Here is a 23,698-nt window from a genome sequence, read left to right on the forward strand (position 1 = left end):
GTTGTCACCAAATCCCTCCCAGTCAGCAGCTGCTCTTAGTAGGATTTCAAGAGAGAGGCCGGTCCAGCAAGTTTTTGTTCAGACGACCCTTTCTTCCTACTCCCTCCCTTAAAGGACCTCTTGAGGGATAGTTCATAGTTCTAGAGAGAGAGTTCATGACGTATTTAATATTAACACTAGGAGAAAGCCCGTATCCTCTGTTTTTGTAATGCTATCAGCGTGAAGTCTTGGCAATAACTTTCTGGATCACATACCTATATATTTATATATAATATGGGTATGTGGTAGAGATATTCTATAGTTTTATTCTATTTTTAAGCTAATTACGTCAATATTAATGTCTCTTTCGATATCGGCTCTGCCCTGGTTGTTGTGTAGCCTAACACTAATTAAAGTAAAGTAAAGTTCCCCTTTCAGACCGTGTGGTCTATAGGGAAGATGATGTAAAGGTCATCTGTTTCTGTGGCCTGCGGTTAAGAAGGGTGTCATATGGCCAGCACAACGACCAACCGCCTTTACTTTTCTCTAACTCATGTCAGGTACCCATTAGAACTGGGAGGACTCCAGGCGCCCGAAGATCCCGAAATTAAAAATCCCAATCTTCACCAGGATTCGAACCCCGGTCCCCTGTTTGAAAGTCAAGAGCTTTACGGCTCAGCCACCGCGCCTCCCTAACACTAATTACGCTACTATTTATTTAACTAATGGCTCAAGCTGGTCATGACTTTGTAAGTTAAATCTCAAAGTATCCAGTTTCTCAAAACAAACATGTAATAAACAGATAAAGGTAAAATCATTCTTTAATTCACGCACTAAATTGTAACATTTCAACGATAAATAAAATAAATAAAGGCTACAGAAGTTATTAATGACTTTTAATTAATAAGTTTTGATCAAATAAAAATAATCTTTCACAAGGGTTTACAATATCAAATGTCAATATTAGGCCTACTTCAAATGTCTATTATAACAGAGACCATCACAATCCATCTTTAGACGTTTAAAATAAAGATCTGTAAGTTGAAATACAGTAACTAAGATTAAGTTTATTACAAATATGCGTAGAATTGTAGATCTATTATAAACTTTAAGATTTACATGTTTAAATAAAATCTGCCAGGTAAAATAAGGCAGCTTATAATATATATTATATATTCTATTAAAAAAATAGAATTTTAAGCATTGTAGACTTATTATATTAATTTTAACATTCTGAGTGCCCAAATGTATATTGCACAGGTGTAAGGAATACTCAGGATCGAACTACCAGGTGTGGAAGATGTACTTAAAGCTAGCATTGACTAGGCATCATTATTTAAAGTCATGAGCAGTTAACCGTAGTGGAGTACTGTAAGGTAGCCACGGACCTTGAACGCAACATTTAGTGACGTCATGAAGAGTGGGGGGGGGGTGTTTCTAGAATGGTACATTTCAATAATCAGTTGACATTTAGATATTACGGCGACATCGTTTAGTGGCAGAGACTAGAATGTGGTCTTATGTTGTTTTAACATATATTTGAACAGTTGAAGCTGTGTGATCTTAAGTCTTTTGACGTGTTTTTTTTTGTGAATAGTTTTGCGTAAAACGAACTCGTAATACATCGCATCTAAATTTTACCCGTACAAGACACGCAAGCATCCTCTGATTCATTGAATTACACACAAAGGTAGACACTTGAAAGTAGCTTCCTATAATTATATGGCAGGTATTCTAGAAGACATTTCTTTTCGACATTACATGCAGTGGTGTATCTAAGGAACTGAGACCCCGGGGGGCGATGACCTCTTTAGGGGCCCCTACATTTTGACATTCGACATCATGACATGAGATAATGGTGTAATATCTAATGTAGAAACAAATTTCAGTCACTCATTTGGGGAACCGGGGGTGGGGGGATTTTCAAATTAGGACACCCTTGTCCTCCCACCCTAGCTACGCCACTTATTACATGGTCTAATTGGAAGACAATAAAAACACGAACCACGGACATTACTTAAGCCACGATTACATATCAGAGGAAGAGGGGGTCCCACAATCTGCCCTGACGTTACTTAAGTCACGATTACATATCAGAGGGGGGGGAGGGAGTCCCACAATCTGCCCTGACAGTACTTACTATCGTACCATATGAAATGGATCCATTCATACCTGTAAATGTATATCGATAGAGCATCCAAAACTAAACGTATGCATGTGTTGGTTTATGTAGCGTTTTCTTTTGGTATGTCAGCAGGCGAATAGTATTAAAGGCAATGTGAAATGTCAGAGATTAAAAAATGTACAGTACAATCGCAATCATAATTATTTTGTCAATAAAACTATCTTACATGATTTTGAAATTATTTGATATTAATGATTTTGAATATATTTGTTATTAATGATTTTGAATATATTTGTTATTAATGATTTTGAATATATTTGATATTAATCACAGAAAAGAGTAAAACCTGACACAATCCATAACTACTTGAAAAGGGAGCGACAAAACATGGCATCGTTCTTTCGTAGAAATCAACAAATTACTCTCTGACAGATTTTTTTTTTTGATTTTGTCTAAATCAATTTCTTGTAAAACGTCGATATCAATTCCTATCAACATCAAGCAAAAGTTGTAGTAAAGTTGCCCTTTCAGACCTTGTGGTCTATAGGGCAGATGGTGTAAAGTTCATTTGTTTTTTGTGGCCTAAGGTTTACGAGGTTGTCATGTGGCCAGCACAACGACCAACCGCCTTTACTTTTCCCCAACTAATGTCAGGTACCCATTAGAACTGGGTGGACACAGAGGCGCCCAAAAATCACGAAATTAAAAATCCCAGTCTTCACCAGGATTCGGAAGCCAAGCGCTTTCCGCTCAGCCACCGCGCCTACTATCAAAATCAAGTGGGAATATTATAAAATCACTTACGGACTGACTGCTATTGCCCACTGCCCACCTACCCGTTGCATTACGGCCTACTGGGCCTTTGCCCGAAAGGCCGTCTAACCAGTCCGCTCCTGTAAACATATCTTACGATATATTACATAGCATATAAGGAAAATTAGGGAGATGAAATACATGCTGTATACATCACTAGATCTTATGGTACTATCACATCCATAATGTCAATAGGTCAATATAAGTTACAAGTGCTTAAACAAAAAAAAAAAAAAACACAACAAAACACGAGGCTTAAAACAAACAAAATGAAATTTAAAACCAAATGTATAAAAATAATTATGTCATTAGGTTTTTCACAATTACGACTCTATCAGTAGAAAACCAATGATAAAGCAACACTTTCATAACAAGTTATATAATTGTAAAAATAGTTTGTTTATCTTACATAGACAATACATTATATGGCGCAATTTTTATTTTGTAAAATATTGAACTTCAAAGTAGAAGTTATAAAAACCACACTATAACAACAGTTCAATTATTTGGTAAAATATGTACTTGAACTGAATTAATAAAAAAAAAACATAATGAAACAACACAATCGCAACAAATCACTAGATTTGTTAAAAGAACTTTTGGGAAGAGATTTTATTCAAAATAATTTAATTTGAAATGCAATATGGCTTCCTGTTGTAGTCTGCTGAGATTGTTCGGTATAAAAGCGCACACGTAGCAGGAATAGAAGAGGACTGCCAACTCTGAACACAACGTAAATCTTCGACAATCAATAAGTAGGCTACATCGACTACAATAGAAGCACCGGAATTCTTTGAACCTTATGCAAAAAAGCAAAGTTGTGATCATGCTGGAATAAACGGTTACGGCAATATGGCCGACTTTCATAAAGAATAAAATGTTTTAAAATAACATAAATATTGAAAACTAATAATTAGAATACTAATATAACATAATGTAATAACTATAAATGACTTATAATTATAATGTAAACTCATATAAAAATAACAAGTACTTAAAAAAAAAAGTTTATATAATCCAAAAATAACTGTATATTTACAGACATATATTTATTTCCCTTATCCTATATTAAACAAAACTAATTAATTACCACTAATTAATTAATTAATTAGCTATTTTTAAAATTGATTCTTGTTTTGTTACAATGAATTATTGTTTCAGGTTTTAACTTAATACGAGAATGGGAAGTGGGACAAATAACGTGTACAAAATTTGTACCTGACAGACAATCGGAGTGAATTGGCATAAGCTTTGTAAAACAAATACTTTTGGAAGTGATATTTGAAAATGCTGTTTTTAAGCATCAAAAAAGTTATTTCTACATTGAAAAAATAAAAGATACTGGGTTTACAAGCTTCAGCATCTCAAAGTGTGAAATCAAATGTAGAAAAGTTTTGATTCCATCATCAAGTTTTCTTTTCGACGTTCTAGAATGATGTGCTAAAATTAAAATGCTTATATAGTAGAATTTATATTGTCATTAAAGAAGGGCCAAAGGGCCATAAATCTTGCCGAAATAAAACCCAAGAAATACAAAAGATAATCTTTGATTTTTAAAACCTTAACAAGGAAACTGGATCCACAGATGAGGATTTCCATTCATAAGCATACTTATATACTGTTTCACGAGAGGTGAACAACTTAATAACTTTGCACTTTAATTTACGACAAAGCGGGGGACAACTCTCCCAGCACAATGCAGGGCACTGGTGCCCTTTACGACACACCTTTTTGCACTGCTGTTTGCAGGGCACTGGGTCATCCGCTGGGGTGAGTTTTCTAGGAACACATGCGCACCGATGACCACAGCTGAGCAGCTCTCCACAAGGGAGGCAGGGCTCACTACAGTTTGAGAAGCACTTGTGACCCCTGTCACAAACTTTCTCGCAAGGCTCGTCACAGACTTCTACGTAGTTGAGACCCGATGGACGGGGCTCCAGTTTACGCCTGCACAAATGCCCACATTTTAAGACGGTTAAACAGACAGGTGGGCAAGCTTCGCTGCAGACGTTGGGGCAAGGATGCCCGTTTTGGCACCGAGAGAAGCACCTACTCATACACGGCTTGTCCACTATGTCACCTAAAGCGATTTGTCTAGGCAATTCGGTACAACGGTGACCGCAAGGAAGAGTTTCACTACAAGGACGACAACTCGCAGAACACACTTTACAAAGTCTTGGACAGTTATGTCCCCTGACGCAGATATTAGCGCAGGGTTTAGTGCACTTTGCTTGCCCAGTTGTAAATTTCCAGCACATTTCATACAGGTCATGTCCACACAACAGAGTGAGACACACATATTTAGTACAATCAGCGCATCCTTCTGTGCACATCAGAGGACAAGGATGTCCAAAAGAACAGGATTTCCGGCATTTTTCTTTACATTTCAAGCTTTTCTCATGACACATGGCTGTCAATGTATGCCCACAGTTAAGGTTCCTTTCTACTCCAGTACGACACGGGGGACAATTCACTTTACAATCGTAAGGGCACAGATGACCACTCGGACACGTCTTCGAGCATTTTTCTCGGCACACGATATTCAAGATGTTGGTGTAACATGGCTGCAACTGCGTGTGGCCACAGGGCAACTGGAAGTTCACCATCACGCCGCAGGGAGGGCATGTCTCCACACACTTTTTCGGACACACGTGACCTCTAGGACACATCTTCAAGCAATTTTTATCGCACACGTACTGGTCATGATTGCCTATGTGGCAAATCAGTGAGCACAGATGCCCACATTGTAATCTCGTCTTACACTTCTTACCGCAGCCCTTTAACGAAATCGCTTGATCGAAATCGTCAATTTTCTTAATCTCTTTCAGATTGTTATGCTGCTGACAACTAAGATGAAGCACTTGGCCGATGCAGTCGTGACTTTCGGCAGTGTGTTTGATGTTTTCCCAAAGCTGACTACGCTTGGCGAGTAGGTCAATGTCTCCTATGACATACATCCCATATTGGGCTCTAGATATAGCCACACAAACTCTGTTGTCGGTGCTGAGAAAGCCAACCTGATTGTCTGAATTACTTCGAACAAGTGACAGAAGGATTATTTTGTTTTCTTCTCCCTGAAAGTTGTCTATGGTGGAGACTCGAACTTTGCCCAACGTGGAATTTTTGGAAGCTCGCTGAAGTTCTTGTATTCTGTTTACTTGACCACCATATGCTCCCAAAATGGTGATCTGCTCGGCTTCATGCCCTTGGCTGATGAGATATTCGGTAAGTTTAAGAAGATATTTGGCTTCAAAATTGTTGAATTTACTAGTACCCTTCTTTATTTTCTGCTCAGATTGATTGTGCTTTATAAAGAAAACGTTCTGATGCATTCCATCTATTCCTGGCCTAGATTTTACGGATTCACCATCTTTCAAACCTGGGTAGATATGTCTTAGAAACATTGAAATCTCTGGTCGCATTCGAAACTGTTCTTTGAGTTGAACACATTTAAAATCATTATTGACAAGTCTTTCAAATAAAGAGACTTCTAGCCCATAATGTTGAGCCAGTTCGTACACCTCAACTTTGGGCCTTAGCTGCTGGTGATCGCCAACGAGAATCAAATGCTTGCAGTGGCGGCTTAAAGAGGTGATGATGTGGGCCTCTAGAACTTCGGCAGCTTCTTCGACGACCACGATTCTGGGACCCACGGCTTCTAAGACTTTGCGGTGCTTTGCCGCCCCTGTTGTAGTCATTCCAACCACTTTAGCCTGGCGCAGAATTGAAATGTCCCGCATTCGCTGTAGTTCTTTCTTTTTTTCAAGCAGACTTTCGTACTGACGACTTAGCGAGCGCATTTCTTCTTTTAACGAGCTCAGGTATTTAGAACGCCAAGTCTTGTAAAGCTGAAACCTAACAGAGACGTCAAGTTTCCACAAGCTGCTCGTCGATGATTCTTCAGATGCAGTCATCGGCTCACTTGTTTCAGCTTTACGCAGCGCTTCAATGTAAGAAATACGATTTCTAGACGACACTTTACGATGATCAGCAGCCTCGGTTAAGTTTACGCCAAGACACTCCAATCTCACCATTAAAGATGTGAGTGCAGATAAGTTTTCATCACTGTCAAAGTCACCATCGGAGGATGCAGCGTCCAGATCATCGATACTGTCACAACTTTCAACATCAACTAAATCCTCGAAGTCTATGTTATTCTGATCCTTTGTAAGATATTCAATGCTGGCTACAGTTTCTTCTAAATCATTTCCCAGGATCCAATCTTCGACACTGAGGTAACCACTGGAGTGAATTTTCTGAATGACTTTCCCATCAATGAAAGGAGCCAAGTCTTGGTCGGAAAGTATTGACTTGTCTGAGACTCTTCCGAATTTTTTCTCATACCTATCTTTCCACATTCTATAAACCATTGCTTTGGTAGTGACCTGTATTTTCTGTTTAAAATTTAAACAGCCACTGTTGCGCATGGTATTTTTCAGCATGAGAAGAGATAGTAAATGCGATTTGGCTGCTTCGTGCAAGTAGACCTCAAAGTCTGCATCACTAGCTACAGAGAGCCACATCCTTATTATTGATTGACCCTGACAAAGGTCTCTTTTGCTTCGTAAGCTTTGCAGATGAGACTCTAGTATAAACTCTCTTAGGGCATCCTCATCCAGGATTTTGTGTTTAGTCATGGTCAACTGGTCAGCTAATCGTTTTATTCTTCTTTGTAATGGTCTCATTTCCTCATATATGTAGAACAAGGCTCTTCTGAGGGACCTGTCTCTGACTTTGTCGTTTCTACGAATATACGCCAGATTATACGATTCCAGAGCCTCACATTTACTGTTGCCACCGACTCGAATAATTCCTTCACTGCAAAATTTTAAAATTCCTTCCAAGAACTGGTCCAGGGCGTGGTTTGTGTAACACACTACAAGGATGGGGCCTCCCTCGGACGTTTGATTGTGTACATTCTCTAAAAGGGCTCTCATGATTTTTAAGCTCACAAAAGTCTTGCCTGTTCCTGGTGGTCCTTGAATGAGGGTCAGCTCTCTAGTCAGCGCTTCCTTGGTAGCTTCAAGCTGTTCCTCGTTGAGATTCTGTCTTCTAAGAGGAAGTGGCCAGGATTGTGTCGCCAGCACTCTACAACGAAGTGAGCCAGGGACTTGTCGACAAGACAAGAGATGTCGTAAACTGATGACTGCGAAAGGTATGCCGGATTGTCCGAAATGTTCTTGCATCGGACGAGGTATGACTCGAGAGGTAAAGGATGGTGACACATTTCTTGAATTCCTTGCAGCACCGGTGAGTAGGCTCCAAAAAAAGATGGCGACTCTATCATTCTAAATTTCATATCTGCTGTAAAACTGAAAACGTCCAAGAGGCAGTTAATAAAAGCCAGCTTGACAATTCCTTTAGACATTTCTTTAGATGTCCTTCCTGAAATTGTGGCGTAAAGTATGCTGCGAAAGTTATCATGCGTTAGACACACGAGATTCCCCGTTATAAAAAGGTTTTCAATGATGGATTTCAAATCTTTGAGTTGTGACATGTCCAACTGTATTGAATGCACTAGTTCTTCTTTCACATCACAACTAAGGATTCTAACATTCTCAAAAACAATGACGTTTGAGTCCGAGTCTTCCTCGCCTCTCGCTTTCCTTAGTGCGCTTCTCAACGGTTGGATAAAGTCCTCTCTCACCAACCGATACATTGTGTCTAAATATTCATGCTTGTCTCGATAAGCTCCCTTGACTTTGTTTTCTCGAAGAAGAGGTTTGAAAAAGGGTTTGAGCTCTTGGCATAAAGGGAGAGCTGGATACTCCGAAAAAGCCTTATGGTAAAGCTCTTGTTCGTCCTGCGTTTCATCGTGAGGGAGATCTTTGAGTTTTCCTTGCGTCCTACACGAGTTGAAGCTATCCGCCAACGTCCTGATCCTCTCAAAGTCACAGTTGTAATGATGATGATTCTCGCACAAAAAGGTGACGAGACGATCACACTGGTCCACTTCGTTGGGAATCAGAATCGTGACATGCTGGACATACGTCACCACAGCATTGGCTAAGCGGCAGTTCAGAGAGTTTGTGTTCGAACTGAGATGAACGGCGAGGTCTGTTTGAAAGAACCGAGTGTTGACCAGCATGTACAGGAACTTGGTGAAGCACTGCTCATGATAGTCAGCTTTCAGTGTTGTTTCTAGGATGGCAGTCAACAGTTGGAGCTTGTCTTTGTTTAAACTCTGAGAGTTCAGAAATTGGCCAAGCTCTTTAAGGTTCACCATCACCTCCAGGAGCAACTGATCAGGGTCGTCAACGAGCTCAGACCAGCCTTTCAGTCTATTGTAACCAATTATGGGCCTCTGTCTGGGGGCGCCATCTTCACTCCTCGAATGATATGGACCGTTCTTCTGGGGCATCTTTAAAACATTATCTAGGGATTAAACGAACGAAAATAATATTAGATATATGTAGATAATTATTTAATAAATATAATTTTATAGACTTTCTGTATGCAAAATATACAAAATATAAAATTATAATTGCTTTTATATAGAGCTACTTTCATGCTTATAGCTTGCTCAGACCGCTATGGTCCAATCTAATTTGTTGACAAGTGGAGGGGAGGGGGTATCTAGGACATGGTTTTTCGTGCTGCCTCAGTAAAAACAAACTCTGTTCGTGTAGGGTGTCGAACCTCGAGCCCCCTTTATAGGCAGCCAAGCCAAGCCAAGTTCATGCGTAGTTAGCCTTTCAACAATGAGATTACATTCATTTCGAACTAAGAGAAGGAATTGAATTATTTATTGGCCTCAGTTTTTTTCCAAAATTATCTCTTTGGTTAATTTTTTATTTTTCATTGACAAAACATATTTTATATATTTATTTATTTATTGAAATATGCATAGGCGTAGCCAGGGGGGTTCTTGGGGGTTCAACTCCCCCCTGCCCGAAATGAAAAACCACCTTTTCAATATAAAAAAAAGCAAATTACACACTCAAAATTCTATGAGCGTACCCCCCCCCCCCTGCAGCGGAATTTAAGCTAAAAACCACCTCTTCAATAAAACAAATTACAAAGACAGTTTGTTTGGAAACAAACTCAAAATCGGCCACCAAAGTGGTCAACCCAAGGCAGGTGAAAAAGGCAGGTTTCAATATTTTCAGAAAAAATATCAGAATGAAATTCTATCAAAGGCTAGTGACAGAGGAGAATGGAGAAAGAAGGTTTACAGATCCTGTATGGTGCCCCAACGGCCTAAATAAGTCATATAATGATTATCTAATTGATCTAATTGTTTTGCAAAGGGACAATCTCTTATCCAAAGTCTCAAGGAAAAAAATACATTTTCGTAAAAAAAAATATTTCTTTAGTTAAGTGTCCTAAGGATGTTCTACTGCACTACAGTACACGTGATAATATGAAAAACTACTTATTAAATGTTGTTATAAATTATGTTCCACTTATATGCAAATTAAATAGATTTTTTTTTTAAAGTAAACATTTTTTTTTGTATATGTAATAATTAGTATGACAGAACTTACCTAACTTAGCATTACATTTGTAAAATTTTTTTTTACAAAAAAATCTATAACCGTTTACATAAATGTGTTATCTAAATTTTTTTTTACAAAAAATCTATAACCGTTTACATAAATGTGTTATCTAAATTTTTTTTTACAAAAAATCTATAACCGTTTACATAAATGTGTTATCTAAATTTTTTTTTACAAAAAATCTATAACCGTTTACATAAATGTGTTATCTAAATTTTTTTTTACAAAAAATCTATAACCGTTTACATAAATGTGTTATCTAAATTTTTTTTTACAAAAAATCTATAACCGTTTACATAAATGTGTTATCTAATTTTTTTTTTACAAAAAATCTTTAACCGTTTACATAAATGTGTTATCTAAATGTGACAGACAGAACGACCGGCAAACAATATGCACAAAAATAATAAAAAATAAATAAAATCAGATTATTTCAAACAATTGTGAGAAATTGATTTGAGAATAAGTGCATAGCTACTTGTTACGCTACTGCACGAAAGTCGATGTGTAAAATATCCATTTTAAAAAATGTGCGGGATATTTACGTACAAAGTGCATTCTTAGCCATTATAAATAAACAGAAATGTTTTCTTTTAATTTTAACAGCTAGTTGACCAGAAAAAAACATCTTTAACTAATATATATATTTGTTGTGAACATTTCTTGAATATTTTATAAATATATTTGACTTATTGATACTGACAATCTTTGTTAACATATTGTAAAATTACCTCCCTTATATTTATCTAATTGTTTTAAAATTGGTGTATTTTTATGACAAAATCGCTTGCATAATTCATCTTATAAATTAAACGGTTTGCTTTTAGAAAACCAAAAGTAGCTGTTGCACCTAAACTTTTCAACCTGCATCGCATGGTGAAAAAATAGTTTTCATTTCTCTTTTAGTTTTCGAGATCTGAGTGTGACAAACGGACAGACCGACATTTTGCACAAACCTAAGAGCGGCTTTTTCCTTTACGGAGGCGCAAATAAAATACTCTGAAAGACACAAAGATAAAGGCACATTCCTCGTTCCATACGCTAGGATAAATTTGTACAAATACTCCTTCTTCCCTAGCGCTATTAGAGCATGGAATGGGTTGCCTGGGCTAGCCAGGAAAACCAATGACCGGGTAGAATATAGGTCATTGCTTAATATGCATGGCTAAATGCACGATGCGTAAGCCATAATGATCTTCTTTTTTGAAGTAGCGTCTGTATTATAAAAAAGTAAGCTAAATATATATAAAGTGCTTTTTTTTCTAAAAAAAAATAGGTGCCGGTACTCAGTGATGAATTGCCTAACTTTTAACTACTAATAAATTAATAATAAACGTTAAAATACAAGAAAAGTAATAATGTTTTCCCCACAATGAAAAAGGTGCCGGTACGATGTACCGGTGCGTACCGTCACAAAAAAGTTATGTATATATATATTGGGGTAGGGGAGAAAAAAATCACCCCCAACCCTCCCCAAAAAAATCCTGGCTACGCCCATTTATATATGTATGCCTTTCGAAATTCAAACCATATGACCAATCTTTATTAAACTTGGCAAGAACCTTCTCTAGATGATAGCAGTGCTCTTACAATATGTACAGTTGCCCTACAACAAGACGTTTGCTAGTTTTTGAGCAATGAGACATCTTGACATTATTATAACAGCACGGATGCCATTTATAATATAACAAAGCTAAAACTGAGCGTAAAACCCAAGCAAAGCCGTGTATCTATCTAATCTAATCTATCTATCTATTTCTTCATCTATCTCTCTCTTTCTCTCGCACTGTCTCCACGCTGTCCGATCTTTGGCATTCTCCTCCGATAAACTTTCTTTAAATTTTGTAGTCCTAAGACAGTGATGCCCAACTTTATTCGGTCTGAAGGCCATTTTAATTTCCAACACTCGTGTCGCGGGCCACAACAATGAAAAGAAGAAACTATGAAACAGAGAATAAACCAGTTGAAATAGCTTATTACCAACCCGTGGCTCTAGTTACACCCTTAAATCGATTACGTTATATGGGTTTAACTTTTTTTATTACTGAAAGAGTTTGTGTTAGCCTACTCAATTAAGTGCTTTAAAAAATGTTTTTCATCCTGTAATATACTAAATTAACTCCTAACCTTAGAAACAAGGCTTTATTTCAATAAAACACGACTGATACACACAAGAACACAGTACAGACTGGTCACGATTCACAGACGACAATAATGCGAACACGATTACAAATACTAGCACGATTACAAGCACGGGTAACAACACAAGTTCATTTAACGCTCACTCCACATCCTTAACCCTTGTTTGCTCCCATTTCATGAACACACCAATATTAAATTGTATGGTACCACTCGCATTGATACCCAAATGAACTCGAACCAAAAGGATGCAGTAATGATGCCATGTGTCAGCAATGATGCCATGTGTCAGTAATGATGCCATGTGTCAGTAATGATGCCCTATGTTGCACACAACCGCCAGCCCAAGACGGCAGCGATATTGTCGAAGAACCAAAAATAATTTTTTGGCGCCAAAAAATGAACGCTTTGTTCTTTAGAAAAAAAAAAAGAATATTAGATACATTAGATTTGAATGAAATCCATCAAAGCTCCAATCCTAACGTAGGGAAAAAAAATAAACTTTTTTTTTCTACACTTTGTTCCGATTTTTCGGCGGGCCGGATGGAAACTCGTCACATGCCGGATATGGCCCGCGGACGTAGTTTGGGCATCACTGTCCTAAGATATACGTCATTATTCGCAAAGTTTGCTAAGTGTTTGTTTATTTTACTTCAAAATGTTACAGTCTATTTACAGCTGTCTAATCTTATCAGATGTTGGCGTTGGCACGCTCCTTAGGCCTAAAGGCCAATCATTCAAGTTCATTGATAAAGTTTAGGTAAAGAACTGCTAGGGATGTTAAATTTGTTTAAATGTGTTACTTTTTAAAACCTGTGTTATTACCACGTAGCCTGTTGTATGTGTCTGAGGTCCGAACAGCACTTTAAACACTATATAGGCCCCTAGGTCTACATACCGTATATATATAGTGATGGGAACTAAACTAACTTTTAAAAGTTAAACTAAAACTAGTTTTCAACTAAAATAAAGTAGTTAAACTAAAAGTTTATCATGAATTTCAAGATGTAGTTAAACTAAACTAAAGAAAATTAATTGAAATATAATAAACTTTTTCATAATTTTTTTTTGGGGTGGGGGGGGGTTGAACTAGACCTATATAGATATAATCATCAGACTGTATGCCTACGGTTTGACCTTATTCTTTTAACATTGTAGAAATATTTATCCATAATAAAATCAGTAATAAGGAATATGTTTCTTACATAAACGTTTATGCACAATAAAATTTAAAAAAAAATGTCTAAATAAATATGTTTGCTTGTATTTTTGCATTGAATTAAAACCTTTAGAAAAGAATGGTACTCTTTTTTAAAATTATATTACCTTTTTATAGGCCTATAACGGGAAATCTTACCTATACCTGTATAGTTTAAAATCTCATTAAATAACATGTTTAGAATTTCAAATTTAGATCTAGTAACCAAAGAAATAAAAACAAAACCGTTGGAGTTTAAAGAAACATTTGACCTGTATAACTATTTTATAGAGTAATATACATGCTTGACTAACCATGCCGATGTGCTATTTTCTTGTCTGACCACTAAAAATACAACTAACACTCTTGAATAACCGTTAAACGCGCAAGGGAAAAAAGCCAGGGAGGTCTTGTCATTATGAACTCTACACACGATCAGTACACTATATAGGCCTAGACATGTACGCGTTTATCTGGCCTGGTTGTTAAAATCAGTCGGACACACTGTCTTTACTTTCTGGGCAGGGAGGGTGGAAACTATATTAGTATAAAGATATATCTACGAACATGCTTGACTAGTGTTATAAGGCTTCCGCGCGGTGTTGGTCCTTGGAAATATCACTAGTGTAGATCTACGTCTGACTGGAAGTAACATTGAACTTAAACTTCTTCAGTAACACCGGCGAAAGGCCGAAACAATCAAAATATGTAGTCGACGCTGATGTTGTTTTACAAATATATTTAATAATCACGAAGGGAATCGTCCGATGTCAGCTATGTTTGTAAATCCGTATATCTATTGTACTGCTCTATACGAAGCGTCTTCTTTTAGCGTCACTTAGAGCGTTCTTGTTTTTTAAACAAATTTACGTCATCGTCGCTAAGTAAAACTTTTCCCTATTCCCGAAACAAATAACTAATCATGTCATAACACTAGCCATGCCAGTGTGTTATTTTCTTGTCTGACCACTCCACATTAAGCAAACACTATTGCATAACGTGTAGAAAAAAAAGGGTTAGTCTTGTAGTATCATCGACTACACACATACAGTACAGTAGGCCTACATGTGTATGTTTAGTTGACCAGGTTGCTAAAATCAGTTGGACACAGTCTATTTACTTTATGGTCAGAGAGGGCGTGGATTATTATTAAGATTTGTTTTTCTAGAGTTGTTTATCCTAATGCATTTAGATGTATATAGACCTATCTGTCGATTTAGGCTAAGATCTCAATAATAAGTCTTAAGACTCTAAAAAGGGTGTAGGCCTACTTGATGTTCCTGCAGTTAATAAACTATTGTTTGCCACAAATGAATTGATTAAAACCAATACATATTGACCCAACTCACTAATCAGATTCCCTCTATATACAGAAATTAAACACCGCAACGTGGCTCACAACAAAAAAAAATCGGAACAACTCCATTCATAATATTCTTCTTCTTTCTTCTTCATCGTTCTCATTGTTATGTTGTAGTGTTCATATGACTAGACCAATACATGAGATGAACTGCGCAGTGGTTTCCAAATCAGGGAGCTCTCCATATAGTTTTCTTTCTATTGGGGTTATTGGGGCCAATGTCTTATACGGGCCTTTTGGTAGAGAGAGCAGTTTTGGAGGACGTGGTCATAATATTGCATAGAAGCTTTTGGCAAAAATTGTTTAACAATATTTTATAATACTGCTACTTTCAATTGCAAATGTTTACTCCAATAACTTCTACCAGCATCTTCAAGTGCAGACTGACTAAATAGTTGTTAACTGCATCATTTTTTTGATAATCAAAGTTATGGATATCACATGACCAGAAAACAGGAATGTGCGTTTCAACCCTGACCACATGTTGAAAAGTTGTACAAATTATAATTAAACTTTTTAGTTAGTAACTAAAAAAAATGATTAAACTACAATTTTAACTAAACTTTTTTTTTCTAGTTAAACAATGGCCTTAATTATTTTTTTTTTAGTTAAACTAAAAGTTTCTAACTTTTTAGTTAACTTTTGCCCATCACTACATACCCGTATCATTTTGTCTTCACTGGCAAAGAAGATATCAGATGAAAGCAAAGATGTGATAGACTCCAGAGAAAGCAGGAGAACAAAATCTCGTTGGTCATACGACACAGAAATAGACGTCGAAAAATGAATTTCGACTCCAGCGGCTCAGTCTGCACACGTTCATTAGTTTCAGGTTGCATTTGGACTTACGAAGTCAGGTGAAAAACTGCACTCACCATCAATTAATCTTCCGACAAGAAAACTTATCTTACCTTATAAAATACAGACGTTACTTCAAAAAAGATGATGATTACGTCCTACGCGTCATCCATCTAGCCATGCATGGTAACCAATGACTTAAATTCTGCCAAGTCATTGGTTTTCCTGGCTAGCTCAGGCAACCCATTCCATGCTTTAAAGTTCTAGGGACGAAGGACCAATTGTACTAATTTGTCCTAGCATATGGAACGAGGAATATGCCTTTCTAAAATTTTGTTTTATACATATATTATATACACTAGCCTTAAATTGTAAATAAGACCTCGGTCTAGATTTATACTAATCAGCAATAATGTTTTATCACTCGGGCAACTAGATCTAATGACGTAGTGTGTTTGTTTTCAATTGGTTATATGACTGTCAAAATTAGAACAACTAGATTCTAAATATAATCTCTAAATCTAGATCTAACAAACAAATCGGGTGGGTTACTTACAAGCCAGTTACTTTGATTAAACAAATTCGCTAACTTTCCTTAATAAAAAAAAAACAAAACATTTGCCAAGGTTATGTCATGTTACTGTAAATAACATGTATTCATCAGCATCATCATCAAACTCCATTTGAGTGAGGGCTTGAGAGGCTCAAATCCTCTCTTGCAAAAGCCCTGGACAGAAACCCTGCTGTCTTGCGTAGTGCATAGGCTACATGTCACCATACATGTCGAGAATTTTTGGTTTCTTAGACCTGTCGAGACAGAGATCAGCAAGTCTGGGGGCAGTCTAACAGAATAGAGGCACGGTTTCATCTTCTTCACATGTATTTATAGACTAGAGCAGATCGATCTATTTACACACATTTAAATGCTGTCGACCAAAAACGAATTTTTTCGGTCAAGTAGGAAATGTCCAAGTTATTTATTAAGCGATTTCGTACTTTCAAGGGTAAGATTTACAAATGTACTAAATCAATAGATCTAGATCAACGTACTGTTATAAAAAAAAAAAAAACAACAACACCTGTTCTACTAAAATATTCTTACCTGCACTGACAAATTATGAAACTAACACAGTTGCCAACTCTCTAGATAAGTTAAATTGTCAGTGCGTGCGTGCAATAATATATTTTTGTATAGATAAATTCATGTAAAATTCAAACTAATACCCTCACCTCACTTCCCCTATCGCTAAATCTGTTGGACCGTTGGGGTAACACACAAGAGTTGTCAACCATCTTTCTCCATTCCTCCATTCCTCTCTATTTTACCGTGGATACATTTTGTTTTAAAGACAAACCCGTCCATTCTTTATATATATATATATATATATATATATATATATATATATATATATATATATATATATCATGGGCGTAGCCGGGGGGGGGGTTGGGGTTCAAACCCCTCCCGAAGGGGGGTGGGTCGGAATTTTGTTTATTTTTGGTGAGATTTTAATACTAAACCATCACTTGCCACAGCTCAGCCAAGTTGGTTTTAAGTTTAATGCAAACGACAATCCCCAAATTCCAAAAGCATAGCTAAGGAAGATTTATATTTTAAAACCCCCTCCGAAATTTACGATACACCCCCCCCCCTTCAATATAAAAAAGCAAATTACACACTCAAAATTCAATGAGAGTAGCTAAAAGGGTTTTGAGTTTAAACCCCCCTTCAGCGGGTTTTGAAGCTAAAAAATACCTCCCCTTCAGCGGGGTTTGAAGATGGCTTTTTAAAAAAGTTTTAAACCACTCCAGATGGCTTTGAGCTTAAAATCCCCCTACAGAGGGTTTTGAGGTTCAAAACCCCCTCTTCAATATTATTCTAAAGCCAACTACTCTCCCCAAATTCTATGAGCGTATCTAAATGGGGTTTTGAATTTGTTAAAAAAATACTCCAGAGATTTTTTAGTTTAAAACCCTTCGACAGATGATTTTGACTATAAAACTTCCCTTTTCGATATAAAATCTAGAGCAAGAGCGTAGCCAAGAGAGGTTTCAAATTTCTACCAGTGGCTGGGCTCCACTAATAAAGTGCAGACTGCCAAAATTGAAAAAGTCTAAATGTGGCTCAACAAAGATAGCTAAGACGGATTTTAGGAGTCAGTTATAGAGATCGGGTCTCAGTCAAAGAAATCTTATGCCGAACTGGGAGTCGACCACTTGGTAAGTTTGTGACAAAGCGTAAAATGAGGTTTGCGGGACATGTTCTCCGAAAACATGAATTATGCATACAACGAGTTGCGATGACATGGAGGCCATTACGAGGAAAACGCAAAGAGGGACATCCTAGTACAACTTAACGCCACACTTTCATGAAGGTCCTCAGAGCAGGTGTGAAGAGACTTCGGACATTGCCAGTGACAGATTTTTGTAGAAACAGCTTTCCGCCAAATGCGCCGAACGGTGCGGGAGAATCGAATTCAGTAAGAATAGCACATTAGGTTTTTGAAATAAAACTTTTTAATAGCAGAATAATGCATGTAGATACCTCAGAATATGCATTTTGTTGGCTTTCAATGACGGAAATAGTGCTTGGTGGCGGGGCTTCGTCTCGCACTGGAGGAGCTCGCAGCGCTCCCCCAGACCCCCTTGTCTACGATTTTTCCAGTAACTCCAAGAAGAGCCTATTCTCAGGAACAATACACATCTTCCGAAAGAATGAAGGGTCAGAATGTAATAAAGATTAATAATATATACATGCACAAATATATATATAATTTATAATTTATTTTTAGCCGGGGGGGGGGGAGAAAAAATCCCCCAACCCCCCACTCCCTGGGAAAAAATCCGGGTCACGCCCATGATATATAATTTATATATATATAAAATATAAAAATAAAAAATAGTTTTTACCCATTAGTATAATGTCCTTAAAAAGATGTGGAAAAAATGTCAATAGTGGCAGCTCAGTAGGCTAAAGACACGAATGATAAGAAGAGCAAAACCAAAGGGAAATCAAAAACGAAACGTTGGTTTCAATGAAAACAAACGGAAGTCAGAAATGTAATGATTAAAAGGAAAACGAAAGCTTTAAAATACCAAGTTTCATGATGGAGATATATATATATTTAAAAGTAATCATTTCAGATGCAATTTTGAGCTTTTACATTTTAGAAACATAGTGTGAGTAAGATAGTAGTGTCACTGTGTCACGTGTTAAATGTAGGCTTAGTAACGTATTATAATTTTAGTTTTCGGAACTTCCCGTAAAGGAACATAGTCGTGGTGATGTAATAGGGAGTTCCCCTTGGTGAAACGTTGCAAGCAGATCTCTCTCTCTCTCTTTCTCTCTCTCACTCTCTTTCTCTCACTCTCTCTAAATAAATGAATAAATAAGTCATATCTTTTATCCCGAACATAAAGGATAAGTGCGATGTTTCACAAGGTTACGCAAACCCAGTTGCGACCTAAATGTTTTCAACATTTAACGCAGACTAAGCCTTTGTTCGCCGGTGTCTACACATATGTAGCCTTCATGGGCTTAGCTAGGATTTTTTTTCGGGGGGGGGGGGGAAGAGATTTTTCCTCCCCTCCCCTACCCCCTCGCGAAAATTTTTTTTTATATGTATGTAGGCCTACGTGTGTGTGTACATAATCTGTATTACATTCTGACCCTTCATTCTTTCGGAAGACGTTTATTGTGCCCTAGAATAGGTTCTTCCTGGAGTTAGTTGTAAACTCCCCGCCATTGCCAACAAGGGGGTCTGGGGGAGCGCTAAGAGCACCCCCAGCGCGGGGCGAAGCCCCGCCGCCAAGCACTATTTCAGGTATTGAAAGCCAACAAAATGCATATTCTGAGGTATCTACAGTGCATTTTCCTGCTATTAAAAAGTTTTATTTCAAAAACCTAATGTGCTATTCTTACTGACTTAGACCCTCCCGCGCCGTTCGGCGCATTTGGCGGCAAGCTGTTTCCACAAAAATCTGTCACCGGTAATGTCTGAAGCCTCTTCCCACTTGCCCTGAGGACCTCCATGAAAGTGTGGCGCCAAGTTGAAATAGGGTGTCATCGCAACTCTTATTATGCGTAATTAATTTTGTCGGAGAACATGTCCCGCAAACCTCATGCGACGCTCTGTCACAATCTTACTAAGGGTTCGACTCCCAGTTCGGCATAAAATTTCCTTGATTGAGACACGATCTCTATAACTGACACCTAGAATTAGCGCGGGACCTATGGAAGTGCGGGGCCTACATCGACCGCATGGGTTGCGGTGGCTTAAGGCCGGCTCTGCATAGCCTACATTTCATGTGCAAACAATCCTTTGTAGTACTTTCCATGAAAAACATGAAGTCTGTCTTCCACTCTTCAATAGAAATGTTAGTAACAACATCACAGTTTGAGATCTTATTTCTTCTCATACCTTGCCCATGCTTAAAAAGTGGATATTACTGTGGCAGCGAACTTCGGAATGTTTTATTTCCAAATCTTCAAGTAGCCTACTTATTGGAACTGCCTGAGGTTAAGACCTCTAGCTCTCATAAGTTTGATAACTGAGAAAATTAGGTCAATAATAGGTTTGATATTCAATGCAGCTTTGCGCAAACGTTGCTGTTTAGTATTTATGACTGGTGTCGTGCGCATCTTGTTTGGTATTTTCTTTTGAGCACCATAAGGTTTCGTAAGTTTCTGTTCCTAAGGATGCGCTATATTGGTGTCATTGTTCTCTTGTTTTACCTTGAGATGGAGTTCTCTTGTTTTGCCTTGAGATGGAGTTTTCTGTGTGGTGTTCTTCCCCAGTATTGGGTAAGTTAGTTTATTTGACTACCTTCTAAATGTCGTAGATCTAAAATCGTTTCTTTTATAATCATGAGAATGGCGGTATCAAAGGAGTGTGTATTTTTCTTATCTAGGGACGCAGGCTTGGGACTCTGCTGGAGTCGAGTCTGAGTTGTAGGCTTGATATTTGACTATTGCCCGTGGCGTTGGGATGGGCGTTGTGAGCCCTGATCGACTATGGCACTGAGATTAAGGTGTGCTATAGTTCCTTTGAATGCAATTTGTAATTGCTTTGTAAATGCTATTGATAATTATTCGTAATGTATGCTTCATCATATCATATATTCATTAAATTGTTAAAGGTACAATCTTGTTGTTAACAAATGTACATTAACTTACGTTGTCATTAATATTGTTCACGTTGAACAACTGTTGGTATTCACTACATGTTACAGTGAAAAAAACCTGTATTCAGTGTTGGCCAGTCACGGCTTCGATGCCGATATTATTTGCTTGGATTTAAACTGTCGAGGTGGGGAACCTGGGAACTCGAGGAACTCATGTCAACCTCGGAGTCAACGAGCTGAAATCCCACCCTGACAACTGGGACACTGTTCTTTAATTGATAAAAATACTATTTTTCTCAGTAAAAGCACGGGCTCCATCAGTTGCTAAACATGGCATGGAAAAAAATACATACAATGTTTCTTTAGCCTCTGCATCATTATTGATATGAAGAATCAGATGTTTCCATAATTTTTTATAGATACTCAAAATTATTTGTTTTAATATATTTGAAATGCTTATATGTAGGCCTATAATCAGTCACTCTATATAGCTTTTATTGATTTAACCAAGGCGTTTGACCTTGTCAGCAGAACCGGCTTGTTTGCCGTATTAGAGAGAATTGGCTGTCTAAACAAGCTACGGAAACTAGTGCCAGCTTTTCATGAAAACATGCAGGGCACCGTACAGTTTGACAGTTCCACCTCTAGACTATTCTCCACCAAGAGCGGAGTAAAACAAGGATGTGTTCTGGCTCCAACACTATTCAGCATCTTCTTTCAGTTGTACTCACCAGCGCTTGAAATCCATGGAAGATGAAGTATATATCCACAACAGATCCGATGGAAAGCTATTTAACCTGGCACGCCTTAAAGCCAAAACGAAGAGACAGCGTATTTTGATTAGGGAACTGCTGTTCGCTGATGATGCGACACTCGTATCTCACACACAAGAAGGATTGCAGAGGCTTGTGAATGCTTTGGCAGATGCTTGTCAAGAGTTTAGCCTTACAATAAGACCGAAATCCTGGCACATATAATCTGTGGGTACACCTGATTTCTGTAGGTGTCCGCGGGCCGCATAAAACACTCCGTCGGGCCGCATGTGGCCAGCGGGCCGTAATTAGACCAATCTGATATAGAAGGGTTGAGAGAACCACTGCTTGGTAAAACACAGCTTACGTCAATAGGCTTACAGCAGTAAATTAAAATACTTATTTGATTAGATGTTAGTTGTTCAATTACAAGTACCAGGTGACCGAGCCTCGCTCGGTTGGATAATTTGTTGAGGAAACATGACAAAATGAGCGATCTTTACTGGAAACTGGAACAGACACAAAATTGAGCAGCGAGATTCATAACAAACGAATATTCACATTTGACTAGAGTAATACCTTTAGTAAAATCACAAAATTTAGAAAGCATTTAAGACAGAAGACTCAAAAGTAAAGTAGCAATTATACATAAAACACTGAACCATAATCAATTTAATTAAATACTCAGAAAGACACAAAGATAAAGGCACATTCCTCGTCCCATATGCTAGGACAAATTTGTACACATGCTCCTTCTTCCCTAGTGCTATTAGAACATGGAATGGGTTGCCTAAACTAGCCAGGAAAACCAGTGACTTGGCAGAATTTAAGTCATTGGTTAATATGCATGACTAAATGCATGACGCGTTGGACATAATCATCTTCTTTTTTGAAGTAACGTCTGTATTATATAAGATAAGATAACTCCCCTCCCGAGCCACACTGATGGTGCGCATCAGAGCGCCATTCAACACAAGTACCATTAAACATATATATGTTTATACTAGGAGGAAGCACTGTTGTAGATCCCGCTGAAGTTATGAGAGTCTGAACAGTCTGGGGCTAAGTGCTGTGCTGTGTGATATCAGTGAACTGTTTGGAAGACCTGGAGCGACACTGGGAAGTGTGTGGGTGGTCTGTTCTAGTATTAAGTAGGACTCTTAGAACTTATGACATTACTCCCTGTGACTTGATAGCGGAAGTCCAAGTCTAACTATTTGTTGATAGCTTCTAATAAATACATCGTTTATTGCTACCTCATACCTCTCGTTGAGTGATTGCCTTAGAGTTACAACAATATGTCACATAATGTACAATATGTCATCTTATTAGTGAATAAAAATTAAATTAGTGAAATTAAAAATAGAAAATCACAGTGCCTCAATCTGGGAGCAAAACCAATGACTAAACTGATTCAAACTTATAAACTTATCAAAACTAGGTTAACACTTGAATATCTGTATATACTAGTTGTATCAATTAGTTTGGATTAGTTATGTAAACAAAATTGAACAAGATCTGTACCAGCAATAATAAATCTGTGCCATGAGAAACATTTTTTATCAAGCGGGGCTATCTCCTATCACTTGTCTAGACCGTTTTGGAAAATGGGGTGTTGGGGGAACGAAAGAATGATATATCTTTAGTAAATGTGTTCATAAACGAAAAGCTTAAAGATCTGAATTCGAATTAGAGAGCTCAAGCATACTAAAGCCTGCTCAAACCAACCCAATAACCACTGAGAAAATAGAAGGCTTTATAGTTATCTATTGTTAGCTTCAAACTTTAAAGCAGCCACATACAAAGTACAAAGGTGGCTTATTCAACGAATATCACATCAGTCAAGAAGCAATGTCTTTTCCTTGTTCAATACAAAAAAAAATTAACACTAGTTAACAATTATTTTAATTG

At 37.5% G+C, this 23,698-nt stretch overlaps 1 protein-coding gene across 4 annotated transcripts; it reads right to left on the minus strand.

The window, feature by feature from the left end:
* Nucleotides 1–858: 858 nt before the first annotated feature.
* On the minus strand, nt 859–18,881 carry LOC106080276 (NFX1-type zinc finger-containing protein 1-like). 4 transcript variants are annotated; one of them, XM_056035731.1, is made up of 2 exons: nt 18,822–18,881; nt 859–9,292 (listed from the first exon to the last, which is right to left on the minus strand). In XM_056035731.1, the coding sequence occupies exon 2, from the start codon at nt 8,101–8,103 to the stop codon at nt 4,471–4,473; it is 3,633 nt and encodes a 1,210-aa protein (XP_055891706.1). In that variant the 5' UTR covers nt 8,104–9,292; nt 18,822–18,881; the 3' UTR covers nt 859–4,470. The 4 variants fall into 4 exon arrangements, with proteins under 4 accessions (XP_055891706.1, XP_055891707.1, XP_055891705.1 ...); XM_056035732.1 differs by lacking the exon at nt 18,822–18,881 and adding an exon at nt 17,014–17,042; XM_056035730.1 differs by lacking the exon at nt 18,822–18,881 and adding an exon at nt 16,825–16,979.
* Between the last annotated feature and the right edge of the window lie 4,817 nt (nt 18,882–23,698).

This window comes from Biomphalaria glabrata, chromosome 7 (assembly GCF_947242115.1).
Source record: "Biomphalaria glabrata chromosome 7, xgBioGlab47.1, whole genome shotgun sequence".
In the NCBI taxonomy this organism is placed as follows: Eukaryota; Metazoa; Mollusca; class Gastropoda; family Planorbidae; genus Biomphalaria; species Biomphalaria glabrata.